The sequence below is a fragment of the Chamaea fasciata genome, unplaced genomic scaffold (assembly GCF_029207755.1).
Source record: "Chamaea fasciata isolate MVZ Bird 193981 ecotype frontalis unplaced genomic scaffold, bChaFas1.0.hap1 SCAF_16, whole genome shotgun sequence".
Taxonomy (NCBI): domain Eukaryota; kingdom Metazoa; phylum Chordata; class Aves; order Passeriformes; family Sylviidae; genus Chamaea; species Chamaea fasciata.
The window spans coordinates 5,061,384-5,080,450 of NW_027094101.1; the positions used below are offsets into that span (position 1 = coordinate 5,061,384).

Sequence of the window (19,067 nt, forward strand, 5' to 3'; positions counted from 1 at the left end):
ATTGAAAAACTATTAAATTGTTACAGTATTGGATGCCAACACACAGGGCTATTAGTCTAATTCATCCTCCAGATCAAAGCCCACACAGGCAGCTCTCCTGCCTACAGCTATTTTCCTTTTACTTTCCTGCTTGACAGTAGTCCCTCATATCCCTCTGTTCTACTTCCTTTGAACATAAAGATTTTCCTTTAGTCATGGAAATATAATTTATGTCTATTATACTGTATTATAGATTGCAGATCGGGACAAGAGTGCGTTACTGCCTGGGACGTCTGTTTATTGTACGTCGGTTTTCTAAAAATAAATAAATAAGAAAGCCACCCGGCTCCGTTGAGGGAGACAAAAATACAGAGGGGGAGCACTCGGGGGCTCTGGGGAGCTGCACTCCCTTCTCAAAGTTTAATTTTCCAAGCGGAGACCTTGAAGCATGATTTATGAACATCGTGCTGTTTGCCTTTGTCACGTCATGGATGCGGCGGGGGCAGCGCTGGCCCCGCTCCAGCCCGGACCACCCAGCGAGCCGAGCGCGGCTACCGCGCACCCCGGTCCCGGGGGTCACCCCAATTCCCCGGCTCCTGCGGCCCCCAGCAGCCTGCCCGAGCCACCCCGCTGGGGGAAACAGCAAGAACAGCAAGAGCAACACCCCCCCAAAAAAATAATATCCGAACAGACGGGCTGTCTGGGACGCGAGAATTGCAAAAAAAACAATCCCCACCCCATCACGGAGAGTGTGTGTGTGTGCACGGAGGAGAGGGAGTGTGAGGAGGGGGGAGAGAGGGAATGAGACAGACAGAGGGGAGGGAAGAAGGGAGGAGGGAGTCCAAGCTCTGAGAAACATCACTCCATCTCTCTCACTCCACAGGAGCTGAGCGAGGAGCAGGACGATGTTTGACAACACGCAGTACCCCTATAACTGCTTCAATTATGATGGGGATGATTATCCTACCTGTAGTTCTGACGAAGAGAAAAAATTCACCAGACCAGCGTACAGGTAAGGTGAAGTTTTTCCAAGTCCCCTTCCCTCTGGTGAGGTTTCTGAGCTCTGGGCTGGTGGGATCACAGCTCTCAGGGGAGCAGGGGGCCAGGTGTGTGTGATGGGTCTGGCCCTGGTGCAGGCACTGCAGTGGGCAGATTTCCCCCCCTTTCTTTGTCTGAAGTGTTCATGATTTGTTTTCGTCCCATGACGGGTCACAGCAACTCTGGCGTGCCCTTAAGCCTCCAGATCTCAGACAGTCTCCAACCTCCAGGAGCCCTGGGAGAAGGGAATGAAATGTTTCAAAGTGCCAAGGGGTGAATTGGATGTGGAGAACCCCGGTGTGGTGGGAAGAGGAGCGGTGTAGATGCTCACAGGGACACCCAAGGTCCTTTCCATGAGCAGGGTTGGTCTCCAGTGGCAGGGACTGTGAGCCTGGTCTGTCTCACTGCAGCCTTTCTGCTCGAGGAAACTTTTCAGACAGAGTTGGAGAGGTGTGTGATCCTGTCCTCTGCTCTGCAGGCAGCCCTGAGGGCTCAATTCCTGGCAGTGACCCCTCTGTGTCACCTGGGGCTCCTCAGGACACTTAGGACTTGTCCCTGGGACACCTTGGGTCAGGGCACAGATCCACTGGGGGAATTTTAGAAGCAGGATGTAGGCACACATGTACCCAGGTGGTCCTAAAAGCTGAGTCTGTGAGTGAGGCGATGGTGTAACAGCAAGTTTTCCTTTTTCCAGCTACATTGCCTTAATTGCAATGGCCATCCAGCAAAGCCCTTCAAATAAAGTCACCCTCTCTGGCATTTATGACTTTATAATGAAGAAATTTCCTTACTACAGATCAAATCAAAGAGCCTGGCAGAACTCCATCCGACATAACTTATCCCTTAACAGTTGTTTTGTGAAGGTAAGATCAGTTACTGTGTATTTACACACACACACACTGTGCGTGGCTGAAAAAATACAGGCAGCAATAATCTCATCACTAGGAAAGAAGGGAAACAAACAGCTGAGCTGTAAATCACTTAAAATCTCTCTGAGTTGTCAATTACAGAGATAAGGAATATATCCTTGTCTGATGTATGCTAATAGATAACAAATTGGAGAGGATGGGGCTTACATCTTACTCATATAATGACAGAGAATAGGCTTAAAAGTCTTGTCATGTGTGTTTACACCATTCTTAAATGTAAATGAATGCAGATGCTAAACAGCAGCATCTGTAACACATACAAACACTCAACTGCCTTTAAATAAATACAGGTTCCCAGAACAGAAGGGAATGAGAAGGGAAAAGGAAACTATTGGAGCTTTGCAACAGGATGCGAATCCATGCTGGATCTCTTTGAAAATGGAAATTACAGGAGAAGACGGAGGAGGAGGAACGTGAAAAGGGAGCACAAGGAGCAGAGAGCAAGCAGTGTGAAAAGTCCTTTGTCCCCCAATATCTCTTCTGTGGACTCTGCTTTGAACAGCATTTCCTCTTCTGAAAGTAAACATGAAAGGATTGAACCGGGCCCAAAACTTCTGGAGCCTTGTGGGTTTGCTCCAAACAGCGTGACCAACAGGCAGAGCCTCAGCAACTCCTCCTTAGCAAAGTCGGATTCTGAAATCAAATTTAGCATCGACTACATCCTTTCAGCCCCCGACCCTTTGCCTGGCCTGAGATCTCAATATAACATGCAAGAAAATAAATATCACCTACTGGAGGCCCCGCATATTAATCTCCAGTTCTGGACAATGTGATGTTATTTATTCATGATAACAAAGTCTGAGTCACGATGTGTTCAGCAGCCTCATGTCACTGAAAAGCAGCCTCCTGCCTCCTCCTTTTCCTCCCAAGCAGTGCTCAGAAAGGGTTACAGACTCACCAGCTGATGCTCTGTCTGTACCCAAAGAACTTTGCTAAGATTAAAGCATAAATAACTGCTGCCAATATCGGTTTCCACCATGCTGAAATTTATGAAATTCCAGCTTTATTTTCTAAACTGTCTTGGATGTCATTTAGCACCACAAAGAATTTCCTCTCTCAAGCAGAATCCGACAGAGGAGACTTGCTTATCGTCCACTGCTTTATTAAAGACAAAGTGAATTTGATCCCACTTTCAGTGGTGGAAATTAGGATTAACTCCACTGGGGTATATAGGTCAGAACTTAAGCTGATCTAAAACAGTGTAATTCTGTCGACTTACACTGGCTGGGAATGTAGGGGGGCAGGGGGTGGAAATTTGATTCTTAAAAGGAATTATAGAAAATCACCCTCTCTTCCATTATTTTTTCTTTTAACATCATGTTTCAAACTGTTTTGCAGCTTTAATTCATTGTTCATTAGAAAAAGTAGTTACTGATCAGTCTGTCAAGTATATTTTTGTTCATATTCGGGGCAGAGTTGTTTAAATTGTTGAAGTGAAGTTGTATTCAAAATAATTCCAAGAGACCTAATTGCAAGGATGCTGATCTGTGGTAGACTTTGATAGATAATGTGACAGTCAAAGAGTCTCTTAATGCCTTGGTTAAAAAAACCCCCAACACTTCTTCCCTTGTACTATCAGAAATCTTCCTGAGATGCTGCAGAAAAGCCCTTGACTATATTTCATTTAGCAAGTGTGAAGGGAAACCTGGCACTGCAAAAACGCTCTGTCGAGTGTCAAGTAATGCTAAAATTCCACCTACCTGTTCTGAGACAAGTTGTATATTCCCATTAAATAGATTTTTATTGATCCTTCTTGCAAGCAATTACCAAAGTGGTGCTTGATATGATTTCAGCTAAACTGGTGAGATTTATAATTTCCAGATACCAATGTTAGCTCATGAGCTCCATTTCTGAGAAAGCCACTTCATTACCATTTACATGCAGCGGGAGATTTTGGAACAGAACCTGATGGACAATGATGAACTGTAATGAGCTTTTAAGAAGTTGCTTTTATACAACATGTTCACAATTAATTGCTTCTCAGAACATACACAGCCCTAGCAAAGGCTCCACAAAATCCTGGCTTTGACTTGGCTACTAGAGTCTTCACCTACTGCAGATAAAAGGAAAAAAAGACAAGAATTCTGATGGTTTTAAGCAATTAAATACAGAGATAAAATTATCTTTGCAACAGGAACTAAAGGTAAATGAAGGTATATGAGATAAGATTCAGCATAGAGGTATGCTCAGGCATGACTTGAATTTTTATGCAGAAGCTTTGACATTTCACTAAGTTATTTTACATTGTGTCTAATATATACTGTACATTTATACTATATATTCTTATATATTGTTATTGAGAAAGGGAGCAATAGCACTGCACTTATATGTTGTAAAAATGCATGATGTATGTTGTCATGACGCTAAAACTCCTGCCATATACTTAAAATTTACCATCGGTGGTATTTCACACTGATTGGTAATAAATGCCCATTTTTTGGAAAACTATAAAACTTGTTATCTTCAGGCATTTCTACAGCATGCAAAAGTCTTTGCTTCTCCTTCAGAAAAGAGGAAATGGAAAATCATGTCCATTACATCACTGCATGTCTTCCAAACTTTGACGGGATGATTTCTTGAGGCCAAATTCTGCCTTCAAATGGGAGCTTTCAATTCTCTGTGAATCAACAGTTATTGCGGGTGAAAATCTGAAAGCAAAATTTGACTCTTTAGGCCTGATTGATCTGCTGTTTACACTGATACTAGAAAAAGAAGAAAACCTCTGGGGGGACTGGACAGATGGATTCTCATTTGAACAGGGGCGAGAATTTGCTCCTTCAGTGTTTATGCTCAGTAGTAAATAGGTGTGGGAAGAGCATGTCCTCATTTAGTGCTTCAGTGTTTGCATGCACTCGTTGTGGGTGGGTACTTGTGCGCCTCTGGGATCCTGCCTACAGATAAATATTCGTGTTTTATACCCAGATTCTTTTTCCTGGTTGTTTTAAACATGGCAATGCTGCTGTTGGGCTGATGGTTGCGGTACACACCTGCAGTATATTTGAAGTACGTATTTTCTGCTGTGAAAGATGCAAATATGATTGTTACTATGTGTTCTTGGTTGATTCTGTTAATAAGAGATAATTCAGAGACAGCAAAAGTTCCTCCTGAGCAGCACCTGGATAAGGTGAACACTGTGGGCTGCTGAGACCAGTGGAGAAGCGGTTTATGGCTACTAATCAATGTCGAATTAATGCATTAGGAAAGGCAGAAATACACCCAAGTGGATTTACAGCAGAGATCCAAAGCCATTTTCTGTAAGATGAATTAATACTCACAAATAGCCATGTCCTTTGCTCACGGTAGAGTGCCTGCTAGGAGAGACTGTCATACTTTAGTTTCCCTAACATATAATCAAAGAAATTTGTGTACAAATAGGTGTTAACATTTGTTTTGCAAAGGATATCAATCATATTTCGAAAAATGAAGGGACATATTTCAATTTACCCAGTAGATTATATTCTGAGGACTGCAGAAAGGTTTCCAGCAGTTAAAGTGAATGGCATTTAATATAGAACAACATAACAGGGGTGAGGGCTAGACGTGACCTTATTCAAATGTCGTAGCCATTACAAAGCCATTCCCAATGTAATTATAATTAAATACTTTATGCCTTTCTTGCAAATCCTCTGATCGATCATTGATATTAACATTAATATTGTATTACCCCCGAGCAAATATCTCCCACACAAGTGTTATGGATCACCAGGTTTCCATTAACAAAGTTGTGAGCTATTGCCGTGTGCTGGTCGTGGATAAATTTACGTAAATTACTTTTTCTCAGGGAAAGGGGGGGGGGGGGGAAATGTCCAGTTTTCTTTCTTCTCTGAATCCAGAGCTATTTCTTCAGCTCCACCACAGCCTGACAGCCACTCACATAAAGAAAAAAAATAAAATCTCACAGGAACATCCCTCTTTGCCCCGTGTTGGAGCAGGTGAACATTCTCTCCCATTTGGCATTGGGGTTCAAAGCTGAGCTGAAGCCAGGGATGAGCAGGGCAGGGCAAGGCTCTGTACCCTCCAAGGCCATCAGTGGGGTGGGCAGGCTGGGAGAAAGTGTTTGGCTCAATTCCTCATCTCATGACACCTTCCTGGCTGCAGAGAGAGACCCAGAACATGCCCTGGATTTCCTGAGCCCAGCAGAGGTGCCTCACGAGGGGCTGACACAGTCCCAAGGCTGGGCTGAGGCAGGAGCAGGCTGTGGGACAGCAGCTCCTGCATGCTGGGCTGGGGCACAGTGAGGGGGAAGAGGCCATCAGACCTCTCCCTTCAGTATCATAAATACCTTTGGAAAGGAAAGATGAAAGGTTTCTTTCTGGGGAGAGGCAAGGCTTGGCCTCACTGAGGGACGCTGGAGGGGGTTGTTTGTTTATCCTTCTAAAGGAAGGCTTCCCACGACAAAACAAAGATTTTGATGGAGCCAGGCCAGGTTATTATGCAGCAATTTCACTTCTACTGATTTAATTTCTTAGGCTTTTGCCACTGGTGTCACAGAAGTGGGTTTTTGCACAGCGAAATGATGATCAGCCTCAGAACGAAGTTCAGAGTACTTGGGCAAGGATGCAAGGATGCATCTCTTCTCCCCCAGTGAAGAGAGGCCAGATAACACCCAAGGCAGGCCAGCAGCTGACCTCACTTACAGGGACCTCTCCCTCAGCAGAACCTTCTGCACAGTATGGGAGCATTAATGCAGACTAGGACAGCTGAAAACAAACCTTTTCTTTGTCAGTAAAGCCAAGTTCCCCTATTTTTCTGCCAGTCAGAAAGATCTTACTCGTCTGTCTTAGCTGAGACCCATTAACTCCTCAAATAAAGAGAAGCTGTGCTCAAGGGGCATTTGAAGGTCAGCCCACACTGGAGAGCTGGGTCTCCCCATGGCTTTGCTTTGTTGTGCTCCATCCTATGCGCTGAATTGCCACAGCATTCCTCAACCACTCAGCAGGTTGGTTTCTCCCTCAAAACCAAATCAAGATTTCTGCAGTTTTCCAGTCACAGAGGGTTTCTGTTTTGGCTACCACTTGCCTGTTCAGGTCCAAATCCTGTGAGTCTTTCCCAGTCTCTAGCAACAGAGAGGACACAGCAAGAGGAGAAGGGGTTTGGAGCAATGAGCCTTGAGGAAAAAACCTTCCTCCACAGCTTCCACTACTACAGAGCTGATATCTCAAGGGCTCTTGGGGTTGTGTGTCAAGTCTCTGCTGTAAATTGAGGGCAGCAATATCCCATGTCCAGCTGCACTCAAGCTCAGGGAAGAGAGGGAACTTCCATCACATGCCCCTGAGCACACAGGGGGACCTGAACCCTCAGCTCTGGCAGCGTAACACAGATCCCTGTCTGTGAGCAGCCCTTCAAATCCCGAAGTCAAGACATGGAAATCCTCATTCCAGCTGGCCTCTCCCCTCCCTGTCTCTTCTGGGCCATGTTCTCCTCCCTGCTGTGAGGGTGTAAATCCTTGCAAATCCATTAACTTTGGTATAATTACCTCTGGAATTGAAATAGCGCGTGTGAAGCCGACCTTTGCATATTATATCCAACATCTCTCCTCACACAGTCTGCAAAACTGTGCCAGCACCTCCTCTCCCAGATAGAATTCTCAGAACAACAAAGGGTCCTAACCTCTTGATTTTGCATCAGCATCAGCTTCTAATTGCTTCCTCCAGAACGTGGGTCCCATCTGCTGTGCTCTGCACAAAGAACCTAGTCGCTGTCTCTGTTTTACTGGGAATGTCTTTCTTTTTGCACTTAGGGTCATTAAATTAAAGAACAGGGTAGGTCCGAGTCTTATGGAACTTGCACTGGAATCTTTTTTTACCCGGAGAGCAAACATAAAATAACAAAGTAAGTTGTGCTCCCTCCCACCCTTGCTGCAGTGGTTGGAGGCAAATCCAACTGTGAGAATTTTGCCTGAGAAAGAACTGCCGGATTTCTCCCACTGTGAAATCCAGCTGTTAATTCAAACAGAAGGGATGGACCTGACCAGATAGGCCAACTGGCTTGTTTCCATCCTAAAGTCCATTGTGTTCTGCAAGTTCCTAAATTTATGGTCATGAAGGTCTTCCAAGCCCTGTAATGAAGTATGGCATGCAATGTTTTTGTTATGGAATGTGGGCTGCAAAGGGAAAAAAGAAGGTTTGAATTTATCTTTCAAATGAAGATCCTGGAATCTCTCAGGATAAACAAGCTAAATTAGGAATCAAAATACACCATGTTTCTCACCATAACTATGGAACTGAAAATAGCACTTGCAGAGCACTGACAGAAGAAGAAAGCTAGAAGTTGCAGTAAGCCCAAACCAAACTTCTTCTTGTCGTGTTTCTCTGTGTGTCCACTGCCCTTTGTAGCAATGAATGAACCCTGCTATGCCAGTGACAGGAGCCCCCTTTCATCTTTCGGGAGTGGTTCTTCTGACAGAGTATTTCAGAAAAAAAACTTTGCACTGCAGAAGTGAGCTGCTGGTCTCCGTCATCAGCATTTACACTGGGCACACACCACCTTGTCTTGCTCTGAGCAGGTTGAAAAAGAGGTACAGAAATGCTCTTTGACTTGTCAGCCTGCGTGGTGCAGCTCAGTGCAGCTCTCTCAGTGCCCCAGCTCCACAGACTAAATGTTCTGCACAAAAACTGTTCCCTCTTAGGTCTTTACTGGAGACATGATAAAGAATTAATGGGCTTGAAAGTTTGCTCAGTTTCCATGCTGGTATCAGTGGTTCTAAACAAAAAACAACCGAAACTAAATGAGGCTTCCTGAAATTTGCACAGTAAAGAACTCTGCTCTGTCCCACAGTCATTAAACCCTTCTGTCAGCCCTGCACTGGCCCCAACAGCCCCACTCTGGATCCCCCAGAGCTGCACTTTCCACAGCTGCTGATGGTGAAACACTGTCATGTTCTCCTTGTGCAGGGAAAAAACGTTGGGGCAGAACCAACTCCCCTCTTGGGCCCAAAGGCCCCGCTGACCATTAGCCATCTGTCTCAAGCAAGATCTGCTCTGGCTGAAAATGCTTTTTGGAGGATTCATGCCACAGATATTTAACCCTAGGACCAAACTGCTCCCCATCTTCCCCTCTGTGCTCGAGGCATGGCTGGCTGCTGGTATTGACTGCATCCTCTGCTGCCATCCCCTCCTTCCAGCACGGCCTCTGACTGTGGAAAAGAAGCAGCACTTCCCATAAAAGTGAATGTGGAAAATAACAGGTGCAATGAGCTGTGTTTCATGATTAATCTGTCTCGAGCTTTTCCGAGGCTGAGAGCTGTATGAGCAATTATCAAACCCTGGGAGGCACTTCAGCACTAATCAGCCCATAACGTTTTTCTGCATTGGAGCGTCTGGGACTGGCTACATGGCTTGAATCCTGACTCTCATGAAATGAATGAGAGTTTTGCCATTGGGTTCAAGGGATCAAAACTTCATCTTCTATTGCCAGGGCCAGGGATTAATCAGATTAAAGGCCATGTGGACTGCAGAGAAAATTAAATACCTTCTAGCAGTTACTTGGTGTCTTCTGAAGACAAAATAGCAGCTTCCTTCCACAGGTTTCTCTGGCTCTGTCTTCAGCCAGACAAAATACTTCCTGAATTCAATGGGAAACGTGTCCAAATAGGGAATAAATTCCCCTAAGCCCAAGGGCTGCACACAGCAGAACCAGATGTTGGCATCTGGGGTGAGATTCCTGGTCCAGAGATGTTTGTATGGTCTTTGAGAGCACCTCTGTTCTGGAGCTGGTGTACACACTCAAATAAACAAATCACACTAGCTAATATCCAGACTCAGGAGCTCGAATTTTCTTTCAACAGGAAGCTGTCCTAAGATCTGCTACAGTTTGGCAAAGGCTTGACACTGAATTACTTTCCATTTGGTTTTGCTGTTGTTGAAATTACAGGAAAATAAATATTTTCGAGATGAGACATTGTGTATCCCTAATAAATACCAAGGGCACTTAATATAAACTAGGGACACATGGTTTGCTTTGTTTTTCTAAGTAACTATTTCCTCTTAGCCAAATGAAAAGCCAGTTGCGCTGTGATGCTGCAGATTATAAATTAGCAGCTCTCATATGGTTTTGTGCAATTGTTTCTTGAAGAGCTTTAGGCTACTTCAGACAAAAAATTTCAAATAAAATGTGAATTCATTGAACTGTAACTTGTGGCATTAGCTTTATAATAAACAAAGGTAGGTCACATAATCATGTCATGAAAAGCAACATTTTAAAATTCAAGCAGCAGCATTTTAATCTGTTTTACGTTCTGAACCTGAAACCGAGAAGAAGCTTGGCTCTTTCTGCTCCCCAGTGCATGAAACCAAGACAAGCCTTTCCTGGGAGGAGAGCACCAAGCCAGACAGGTTAGCTGGGGGTGGGAGGAGACCAGACAGATTTTATTGTCACCCAGAGAAGAGGCAGCATGCAGCCCTGTTCCCACGCCTGACCAGGACAGGGGGTCAACCCCAGAGAAGAGGGGCCCTGATCAGGTCCTGCTCCCAGTGCCGCCTCAGCCCTGCTGGGGGGAACAGCTGGGCAACATCTGGACCCAGGCTGGCTGCAGGGGAAGGCAGGGAGCCCCCGGGGGCAGCAGGCTGAGGGGAGGCCTGCCTGCCTGCCTCCCAACCTCAGCCACACCAAGCGCTGATGTCAAATATCTGTCCTCTGCCGGTGCACACTGAGCTTGGCGTGGCAAGGGTGAAGCTGTTCTCTAGAAAAGGTCCCACTGGCCTTTAAGGGAACCTCATTTTTGGGGTGGGGAACACATATTTTCCCCAGACATCCTGTATGGTTTTATAGAAACCCTTGGCACCATCTCTGCCATGTGGGAGGTGTATCTCAAGGCCCATCTCTTAGCCTTGTCTCACCTGAATGATCTCCTGGCAGGGGAGGGATGGGACAAGCCACATGAACTGCTCCTGCGCAATCTCAGCTCTCAGCATCTTGTTCTCTCTGCTGTCCCTTCCCATCAGGTGACAGCAAAAGGAACACAGGGCTGCTGGGGGGACGTGAAGGAGCAGACCATCCTGAGTGCCGGGGACAGACCAGGGTACCACCAGCAGGTCCACCAGCACTCACTGGCAGAAGAGGTTCTGTAACAAAGCCCTCTCACCTGAAACACTCCTTGTTTGACAGATGTTTATTTGAGAGAAACCTCAGTTTTTATTTAATGGAAATGTTCCAAAATAAAAATGACTAATCGTGTCAGCTCTGTGCTACAGCATCATAAAGCTGTAGCCTGTAACTTAACAACAGACAGGGAGAAAAATTAATATACCTGAATATATAAGTTTTTTTTTCTTTACTTCTAAGCCTGCCTGAATTTGAACCATTTATACCATATTTGGAGAGGGAAGACAATACTGGAGCTGAAAACCCAACTGTTTTTTTTCCCTGTCAGGAATATTCCTACCAGCACAAGTCAGTTTTCTGTGTCTTGGCTCTACGGCCACGTGGGCATGTGCACAGCACATATGAAATTGATATCTCTGTCTTAATTCAGGGTTGCAATTACTGGAGCTGAAGTCTAAATTTTTCCAACCACCAAACTCCTGAGCCAAATGACTGTACAGCTACTGAAATTGATTATCAGGCTTCCTGTTTCCTCACTTGTGACCCAGTAATATTGACATAAGGTACAAGGAAATTGCAATCAGAACTACTAGTAGCAATAGCTGGAGGCAATTGCAAAAGAAGTATTGCTGGTGGTGGCACATGGGTTCCCGTATTATTAGATTTAGCCGTACTCTGATTATAATGCACTTACTTGAGATAGCAGGAAATTCTATTTTTCGTTTTTTAAATTACAGCCAAGAGAACATTTCTGTTTCCTTCTGTGTTCCATCCTTTTCTCTGGGGTAGCCTAAATAGAAAACCTTCTGGCCTCAGAGATCCAGTCTGTTCTGTCTGCAACACTAGCAATGTCCTGGGGAAAATCACTTTATGTCTCTGTGTCTCCTCCGGGCAGCAGACAGAGTTCACCTTTGCAGGGAATTTTGTTAGAAACCTGCTGGATCAGCAGGCTGACGTTATGGACCTTCCACATTCTCCCCACTTGCTGTCACCTTTCCTGTCTGTGCTTTAATCTCCCCTGGTGCCTGAGCATCTTGTCCACCCTGCCACTGACCAGCTGCCCCAGATCAGTTTTGCACAGGGCTGAGTGGTGCCTAAACGTGGAAGAACCCACAGCACTGTTAGTTCTGATGCCATGTGACTCCAGGAGTGGGACGTTTAAGGAATACATAAAAGCATAAAGAGATCTGGGATCAGGTTGCAAGGCTTGGAAATGTTACTTTTCAGAAATAATCTCCTTTTCCTGGTTTTTAGGCTCATATAAAGCAAACCCATGTCCCCAGCTAAATGAGAGAAACCTTCTACCACATATTAACTCACGATGCCACCTGGTCCAGCAAACATTGTGCTGTTGCAGCAAGTAGAAGCATTTTACAGCTGTTTCTTCCAAGCAAATGCCCACAAAAACCCCTTCTACTGGCAGTAAAAATGAGCAGACAGCACCTGTAATTTCAAGAGGAGGCCCTGGCACTGGCAGCAATGATATTGCAGAGAGTTATTGAACCTTTCTCTTCACAGGATCTCTATAATGCCAGGATTTATGTTCAAATCCAAAGAATCCATGCAGAAACTTAAAATAAATTTGCCACTCCCTGGATGCAAACTCGCCTGGAGAACCCAGCCTGGCTCCTGTAACGTTCCCCATGCTGTTCCAAACAGGGGTGGAATGCAATATGACAAAGACACAGGCTGTGCAGAGAGCAGAGAGCTCTGACTTTGCCTCCAGAGAAGGTTCCCAGGCCAAAGTGGGCTCATTACATTTGCTGCAGACGTAGCCCTGGTGCCATCCTGGAGTAATGATCCGTGCCTCAGGAAAAGTGGATTGTCATGGATCGTGGCTCCCCAACAGGCCAACCTTTTCAGAGGAAAAGTTCACCAGAAGTGGGAAAGTTGTTTAGGTCGCTGGGTTGGTTTTTTTTTCCTTACTTTGTGACCTGTTAGAAAAAAAACCCTTTTATTAATGAGCCCTGCCCTCCTCTATCCTTCAGAACTCACTGGGGCTTTGCGTGTAGGACGAAGCCACAGCAGAATTTTGCTGTGAGTGTGGATAAAGCAGATAAATCTGCCCTGTAATTACAGGGATTTTCCACCTGCAGCCGCTGCTGAAGGTGCAAGGCAGCATCTGCTGGGGCCACTGTGAGCTGTAACAAGGATGCAGCATAGCACTTTCTGTCTCTTTGGGCTGCCAGATGTTTGCAATTCAAACAAAAGCTTAGCTCTAACGAACCCTGACTTTTAAGGCTTGGAAACCTTCTGTGAACCTTAAGAAAAAAATGAATATTTAAGAGTGTGAGGAAGCAGATGTGCCAAAATGCCGTGAAAGTGACTTTTATTCCTGAAGTTTTTCTTTCTCCAAATGGGACAGAGTGGATATTTCACTGCTACTCCGAGGCATCTAAAAAAAAATAAGTTCAGAAGAGTTGTACAAATGTAACCGAACCTGTCAATTTTCTCAAAGTTCTCGGTCCTGGTCTCTCTCTGACCATGATGAAGTGGAAGATGAGTATTTGGAAACTGGGCAAGCCTGCCCTGTGTTCTCCATGGCTTGTGTGAAGCCAGGCTGTGTTGCCCTTAACCAGGTGCTAATCTCCTGTTGCTTGCAATGCAGAAGTTAGTGGCAATTCCACATTGACTAAATGTGTGCAAAGTGATGCTTGAAATGAAAAGTCCCCGGTAAACTGACTTGTCATCACTAAAATCAGTTCAAGTTGCTCAATGTTTTTCTTGCTAAGATAATTAGTCCTCAATCAGAGTAAATTGCAGGGGTAACTGGGTTATTTTAAGGCAGTGTTATTCTTTATTCAAGAAAACTCTTTTGTATTTGAATTATTTCCACAAAGTGATGCAGATAATTGCTTAATGCTTTGTCATTCTAATACATAATCCCTCAGCATCTGAACACTATTAATGGGAGCAAACTTGGCAAAACTACCTGTACATTTTTTCCCCAATATTTTCCACACCAAACAGAGAACATCTCAGACAATGAGGAATGAAAACTTTCTATTTTTTGCCCGCAAATTGATCCTGAAATACAATGTATTCCTCTGGGTGCTGCTTCGGGACTACTTTCGTGCTACTTTGGGTTTAATATATTACATTTTAGCCAGGTTTAACCCCAGTCAATAGGTGCACCTTGGTTTCCTGAGATAAATAACCTGACTGGCAGAATCAGGACCCAAGACTCATTTGTCCTTCATAAAGGTTTGTTTTGTTTGTTTAAATATTAGCATCCACCAGCTGTGCAAAATAGACCTTTTTCATTAGCTGGTTGATCATGGTGGGAAAAGCTATTAATTTAGTCAATTCCCAGCAATGAACTGTGGGGTTGCTACCAAACCACGAACTGATGAAAACAATAAATGCTAGACTGTATTAACTGTAAAGGTTAATCCATAAATCAAAGGGAAATGTCAGATGCCTTTTAACATTGATTGAGATGTAATTTGGTGTTGGTAGTGATATGTTTGTTACATAAATTCACAAATGCACTCAATTCCTGTTAGGAGTCCAGGTCTTTGTAACTTATAACAAATTAAGTAGTTTGCTTTATTTATGTAACCATGTAAAGATTGATTGCCTCTTCCTGTTCAAGTTACAATATAGCACCAGTTTCAAAGTAAGTGAATATTAATATCCAGATCCTCTTCCAGGGTACATTTGACTTGGTATAAAAATGAATACATTCTTGTTTTTCCTGAAAGTATGCCATTACCTTAAGTATGTTTAAGGCAGTTTTTCCTTTTAATTTTTGGGTTTGATTCATGTTTTTCAAATTACAGCATAAGAATTGGCCTTTGTATAAATGTGCTCAAAAATACAGAACACATTTTCTATATTATGGATACATCATATTTCAATATATAATATAAAACAACAAATACGAGGAGGAAATGCCACAAATTAGATCAGAATGGAACACAGTTACTGACGCCAAAACAGCAAGAAAAAGATCATTACAGTCACTCATGGAAATGTTTCTTTCCACTTCTCTTCATGAAAGAAATGTGAGGCCAGGAATCCTTCACTTGATGAAACTGAGAATCAGGTCACCAGACCTCAGAGTATCAACAAATAAAACCAACCTTTTGAGCTTTATTTATCCACAGAAATTGCCAAAGGAGGTTCTCAAAAACAGGAGCATCACTCTCAGGTCACTACCAGCCAAGAAATGGGAGCTACTGAGCTTTTATCCAGGTGCCACTTGGGTGGGCAGGGTGCTGAGCCTGCCAAAGCTGGGAGCACTCTGTGCTTCCAAACACTGCAGACTCCTTGGCTCAGTCTCCATGTCCTACTTCTTTCTTGGAGGGAATCACAAACAATATGGTGCAGCAGGTAAATCACTGCAAGAAATCCATGGGAATTGTGTTTTAAGTGCAGCCAGGTAGAGCACTGCTTCATTTAGCGGAGCAAACAGTGGGAATGCTTTCCCTCAAACTCCTGAAGGGCATTGATCCAAACAGGTATCCAGGATGCTTCTAGCGAGATTAGGATGTGTAAGGACACAAGACACAGCCCATGTAAAAATGTTCCAAAGGATTTTCATTCTGCAGTAATGGGACTCTTGAAGCTCAGCAGTGTCAGTGTCAGCAACAGAGATGGGCCAGGCAGCACCTTCCCATGTGGATAACCAGTTCAATCTTCATGGCTTTAACCTCTGAGCCTCTGCCTGATCGACATTAAAAAGGAGATTTTATTGTCTGTCTGTCTCTGCACACATATTACAGTGAGAGAAAATGCAGTCCTTACTTACCTCGTATTCATATTTGCTCGCACACACCTCATGACTGTGATGGGGCATTTCAAAAATGCTTCAGTTGCCTCTGACAGACCTTGAACACTATATGAAATGTTAGGAGGGGCGTTCCAGGACACCTGTGAATCGCAAAATCATGGACTCATAGAGTTACTTGGACTGGCGGGGACCTTAAAGATCATCTTGTCCCAGCCCTTCTGCCACAGGCAGGCAACATTCCACTAGACCGTGCTGCTCAATGCCCCATCCAGGTTGGCCTTGAACACTTCCAGGGATGGGCCATCCCTAACTTTGGGCAACCTGTTCCAGGTCCTCATCACCCTTACAATTCAGAATTTCTTCCTTGTATCCATAATCTAAATCTGCCATCTTTCGTTTGAAAATCATTCTCTCCTGTTCGGTCACTCTGTGCCCTTGTAGAAAGTCCCTCTCCAGCTCTGCTGTGTTCCTTTAGGCACTGAAAGGCTGAATCCCCCTCTGCAGCCCCTGCTGTGCTGTGCAGCCTGATGCATAGCTTAGACAACCAGTACTGAGGACAGGAGGCAAAAGCAGCATCCTCTGGCTCAGCTGGGGCATTTCTGCTCCTGCCATGGAGCTTGTGGAGGCTGGGAGGGCTGGGAAGGGCAGGGAGCAGGGCACAGAGGGTGCTGGGGCTCTCTGAGCAGGGGTGTGATCACACAGCCCTGGGGACAGCCTGCCCTGTCTGCCTAAATCAGGTCCTCAGAGCAAGGCAGGGAAGGAAAGATGCAGAAGGAGATTAAGACCACCCTGAGCTCCAGCCCACTCCCAGGGCTCTGCATTCTGTCCTCGGAAGGAAGCAGAAAAATGTCTTTGTAACCCGAAGCAATGCAGTCAAACATGAGCCCCAAGTCCACTGCAGGAGGGCACCTGATAAACACTGAAATAGATTTGGCTGAGAAGAGCAAATCTCTGGGCTGATGTGTGTCCCTCTGTCCAGGCACTGTCTGGGGCATTTTTTCATCATTGGCTTTTTCCCTTGACATGATTTACCGATTCACAGATTTTTCAGATATGTTTATTTTATTTATAACAGCACTCTAATCAAATGTTCAGTGCCCCTCACCTTCAAGGATGGAATCATAATGAGTATATAATGAGCTACTCCACAGCCACGAGTTCCCATGCCTTTTAAACCAGCTTCAACAACTCTGAAGTCTTCAGTGCAGATGAGTGGAGCCCTGCTGATTCACATGGCTATTGTCCCTGGAAATAAATGAAAATCATATTAATATTCACAATGTCATTCACTTGTATGCTAATTAGAAGGATTGCAAAAAAAACCCCCAAAAACTACAGAGGCAAGCATAAAAAGATGTGTGGCCAGAGTAAATCTCAAGGACACGAATAATGAAGTGTTGGATGGAGTGGGACCTCTGAAACCACCAACTTTTGGGAATTCTTTCTTCATTCCTACAGTGCAAACAGAGAGGGCAGCTATCTCACCAGGAGTCAAGGCCATGCGCTTGTCCCATGGGCCAGAACAAGTGGCAAGGATGACACAAACAGGGCTAGAAAGTCTGCAGAGGTCGAGGTCCCCGTGTAGGTGGGGAGAGGAGTGCCCTGCTGGGCATCCACCCCATGGTGATGGGTTTGATGGGCCACAGGCAGGTGTTACCGTGCCTTTATAGCAGTCGGCTCAAGGTGAGAATTCCTCCCTGCTCCACCTTCACCCCTGGATCAGCTCAGATAAAACGTTCTGATCACTGCAGTGAGATTTTCCAAGTTAAATGTCAGTGAAATTTGTATTTTCTTTGTTTTCTTCTTTTAGCTTTTTCTTTAATTTTTGGAAAACTGTTCTCCTTGATTTCCCTGGCTTTGATTCAAACTGATTCAAACCCTGGGCTTTGCCAGCTCAGGACTAGGAAGCAGAGATTTCTTCTGTGAGGATCCTGTTCATTGCTTACATCTGGCCTCTTGCAGAGAAAAAGGGACAATGCAATCAACTATACAAGCCACTACAGCCATCCGTGAACTAGTCCTCCTCTCGGTCTCACACTAGACAGCAGGAAGGACATCTCCTGATTTGCTGGGCTGCTCTGGTGTCACTCATGTAATTCTGTGCAGACCTCCCCATCTGAAGATGTCTATGGTGTCAAACATCAGCAATGTGGAAACATAAGAGCAAAAATTAAAGGTAAGAATTGGGGTTTGCCCTGCTGCTGCCATTCTAGGGTGCTCGAATATAAACATCCAGAATGTTTTCCCTTTAGAATAAACCATTAATTCCTCTGTCTAGTTGAATTAATTTCATATATTACATAAATCAATTAGCAGAAGTAAAAAACACCCAAAGAAATAAAGGAAAGAGAACAGAGCACACAGACAAAGAAGCCATAGTGTGAGGACCACTAATTCCTTGTTTCTCTTTTATACCCTGATCACAGAAGAGTGGAAGTGAATCTAAATTACCAGCTAGGAATTCAAAATTCCTAGGATTTTTTTTTTCTTTCTATTTTCTAGTTCTTTTCTCTGAGTTATTTTTTCCCTTCCATTGCTGATGGCATCTACAGCACCAAAACCAGACCAACACTGAGGTCCAGTCCCTTTCTCCATGACTGGATTTAGCTTAGGGAGAAAGGTCCATACCTAGTTTTAGATGCCAGAGCTACTGCATGAAAACCAAGGAATACACAATGAATATGTGGAATATACAGTAAAGAAAAGGAGGGGACAGAGCATGTGTGCAGTTCTTTAGCACAATAAATTCTTCAGTTTCCATTTTAATCTAATTCCCATATACTGGAAGGGTCACACCCTGGCAGAGGAGATTGTCTTTGCTGTGAGCAGAGTTTGCTGGAGCCTTCCAATTCCTGACGCACTTTCTTGCCCCTCATGCAATCCTGAAGTGCTGAAGACCATCCTTTCCTTGCCAGCCAAGAAGCCTCCCAGCAGCTCCTGGGGTGAAATGCGGTTTTCCAGCTAAGGGAAGCTTATATGAATTGAGATATTTAAGATACAATCGAGTCAGATGGGTTCTAAAAGCTCTTGAGTTCATCTGTATCCTAACCAGTCCAGGGTCACATTCCTTAAACCCTGTCCAACCTCACAGAGAATTTCCAAAATCTGCTAGTCTGTGAGGAAAGAATTCCATCTCAGTCTGGTTTTGGCCCTCTCCTTGTCAGGACACACATCCAGTCTCACCTGCTGTGATGTGCTCAGCACTGGCCAGGCCCTGCAGCCTGGCCAAGGCAGCAGACCTGAAGTCTCCGAGCTGAGCTGAGGAGTGGAAATAAGGGACATTGTCACATTTGGTTACAGGAGGGCAGCCCAGAGGAAGGCTGCCTGCAGCAAGAGCAGCCAGG

At 44.6% G+C, this 19,067-nt stretch overlaps 1 protein-coding gene across 2 annotated transcripts; it reads left to right on the forward strand.

Moving 5' to 3' along the window:
* The first annotated feature begins 810 nt into the window (after nt 1-810).
* Nucleotides 811-17,772, forward strand: FOXL3 (forkhead box L3). 2 transcript variants are annotated; one of them, XM_066198002.1, is made up of 3 exons: nt 811-991; nt 1,712-1,880; nt 17,686-17,772. In XM_066198002.1, the coding sequence occupies exons 1-3, from the start codon at nt 885-887 to the stop codon at nt 17,734-17,736; spliced, it is 327 nt and encodes a 108-aa protein (XP_066054099.1). In that variant the 5' UTR covers nt 811-884; the 3' UTR covers nt 17,737-17,772. The 2 variants fall into 2 exon arrangements, with proteins under 2 accessions (XP_066054099.1, XP_066054098.1); XM_066198001.1 differs by lacking the exon at nt 17,686-17,772 and adding an exon at nt 2,237-5,693.
* The last annotated feature ends 1,295 nt before the right edge of the window (nt 17,773-19,067 follow it).

Excerpts from the sequence above, each read along its gene's own strand:
- FOXL3 (XM_066198001.1), top strand. The coding sequence starts at position 885 with ATGTTTGACAACACGCAGTACCCCTATAACTGCTTCAATTATGATGGG. Across the intron at positions 992-1,711 it reads TTCACCAGACCAGCGTACAG|CTACATTGCCTTAATTGCAA; the intron begins GTAAGGTGAAGT and ends TCCTTTTTCCAG. Across the intron at positions 1,881-2,236 it reads TTAACAGTTGTTTTGTGAAG|GTTCCCAGAACAGAAGGGAA; the intron begins GTAAGATCAGTT and ends AAATAAATACAG.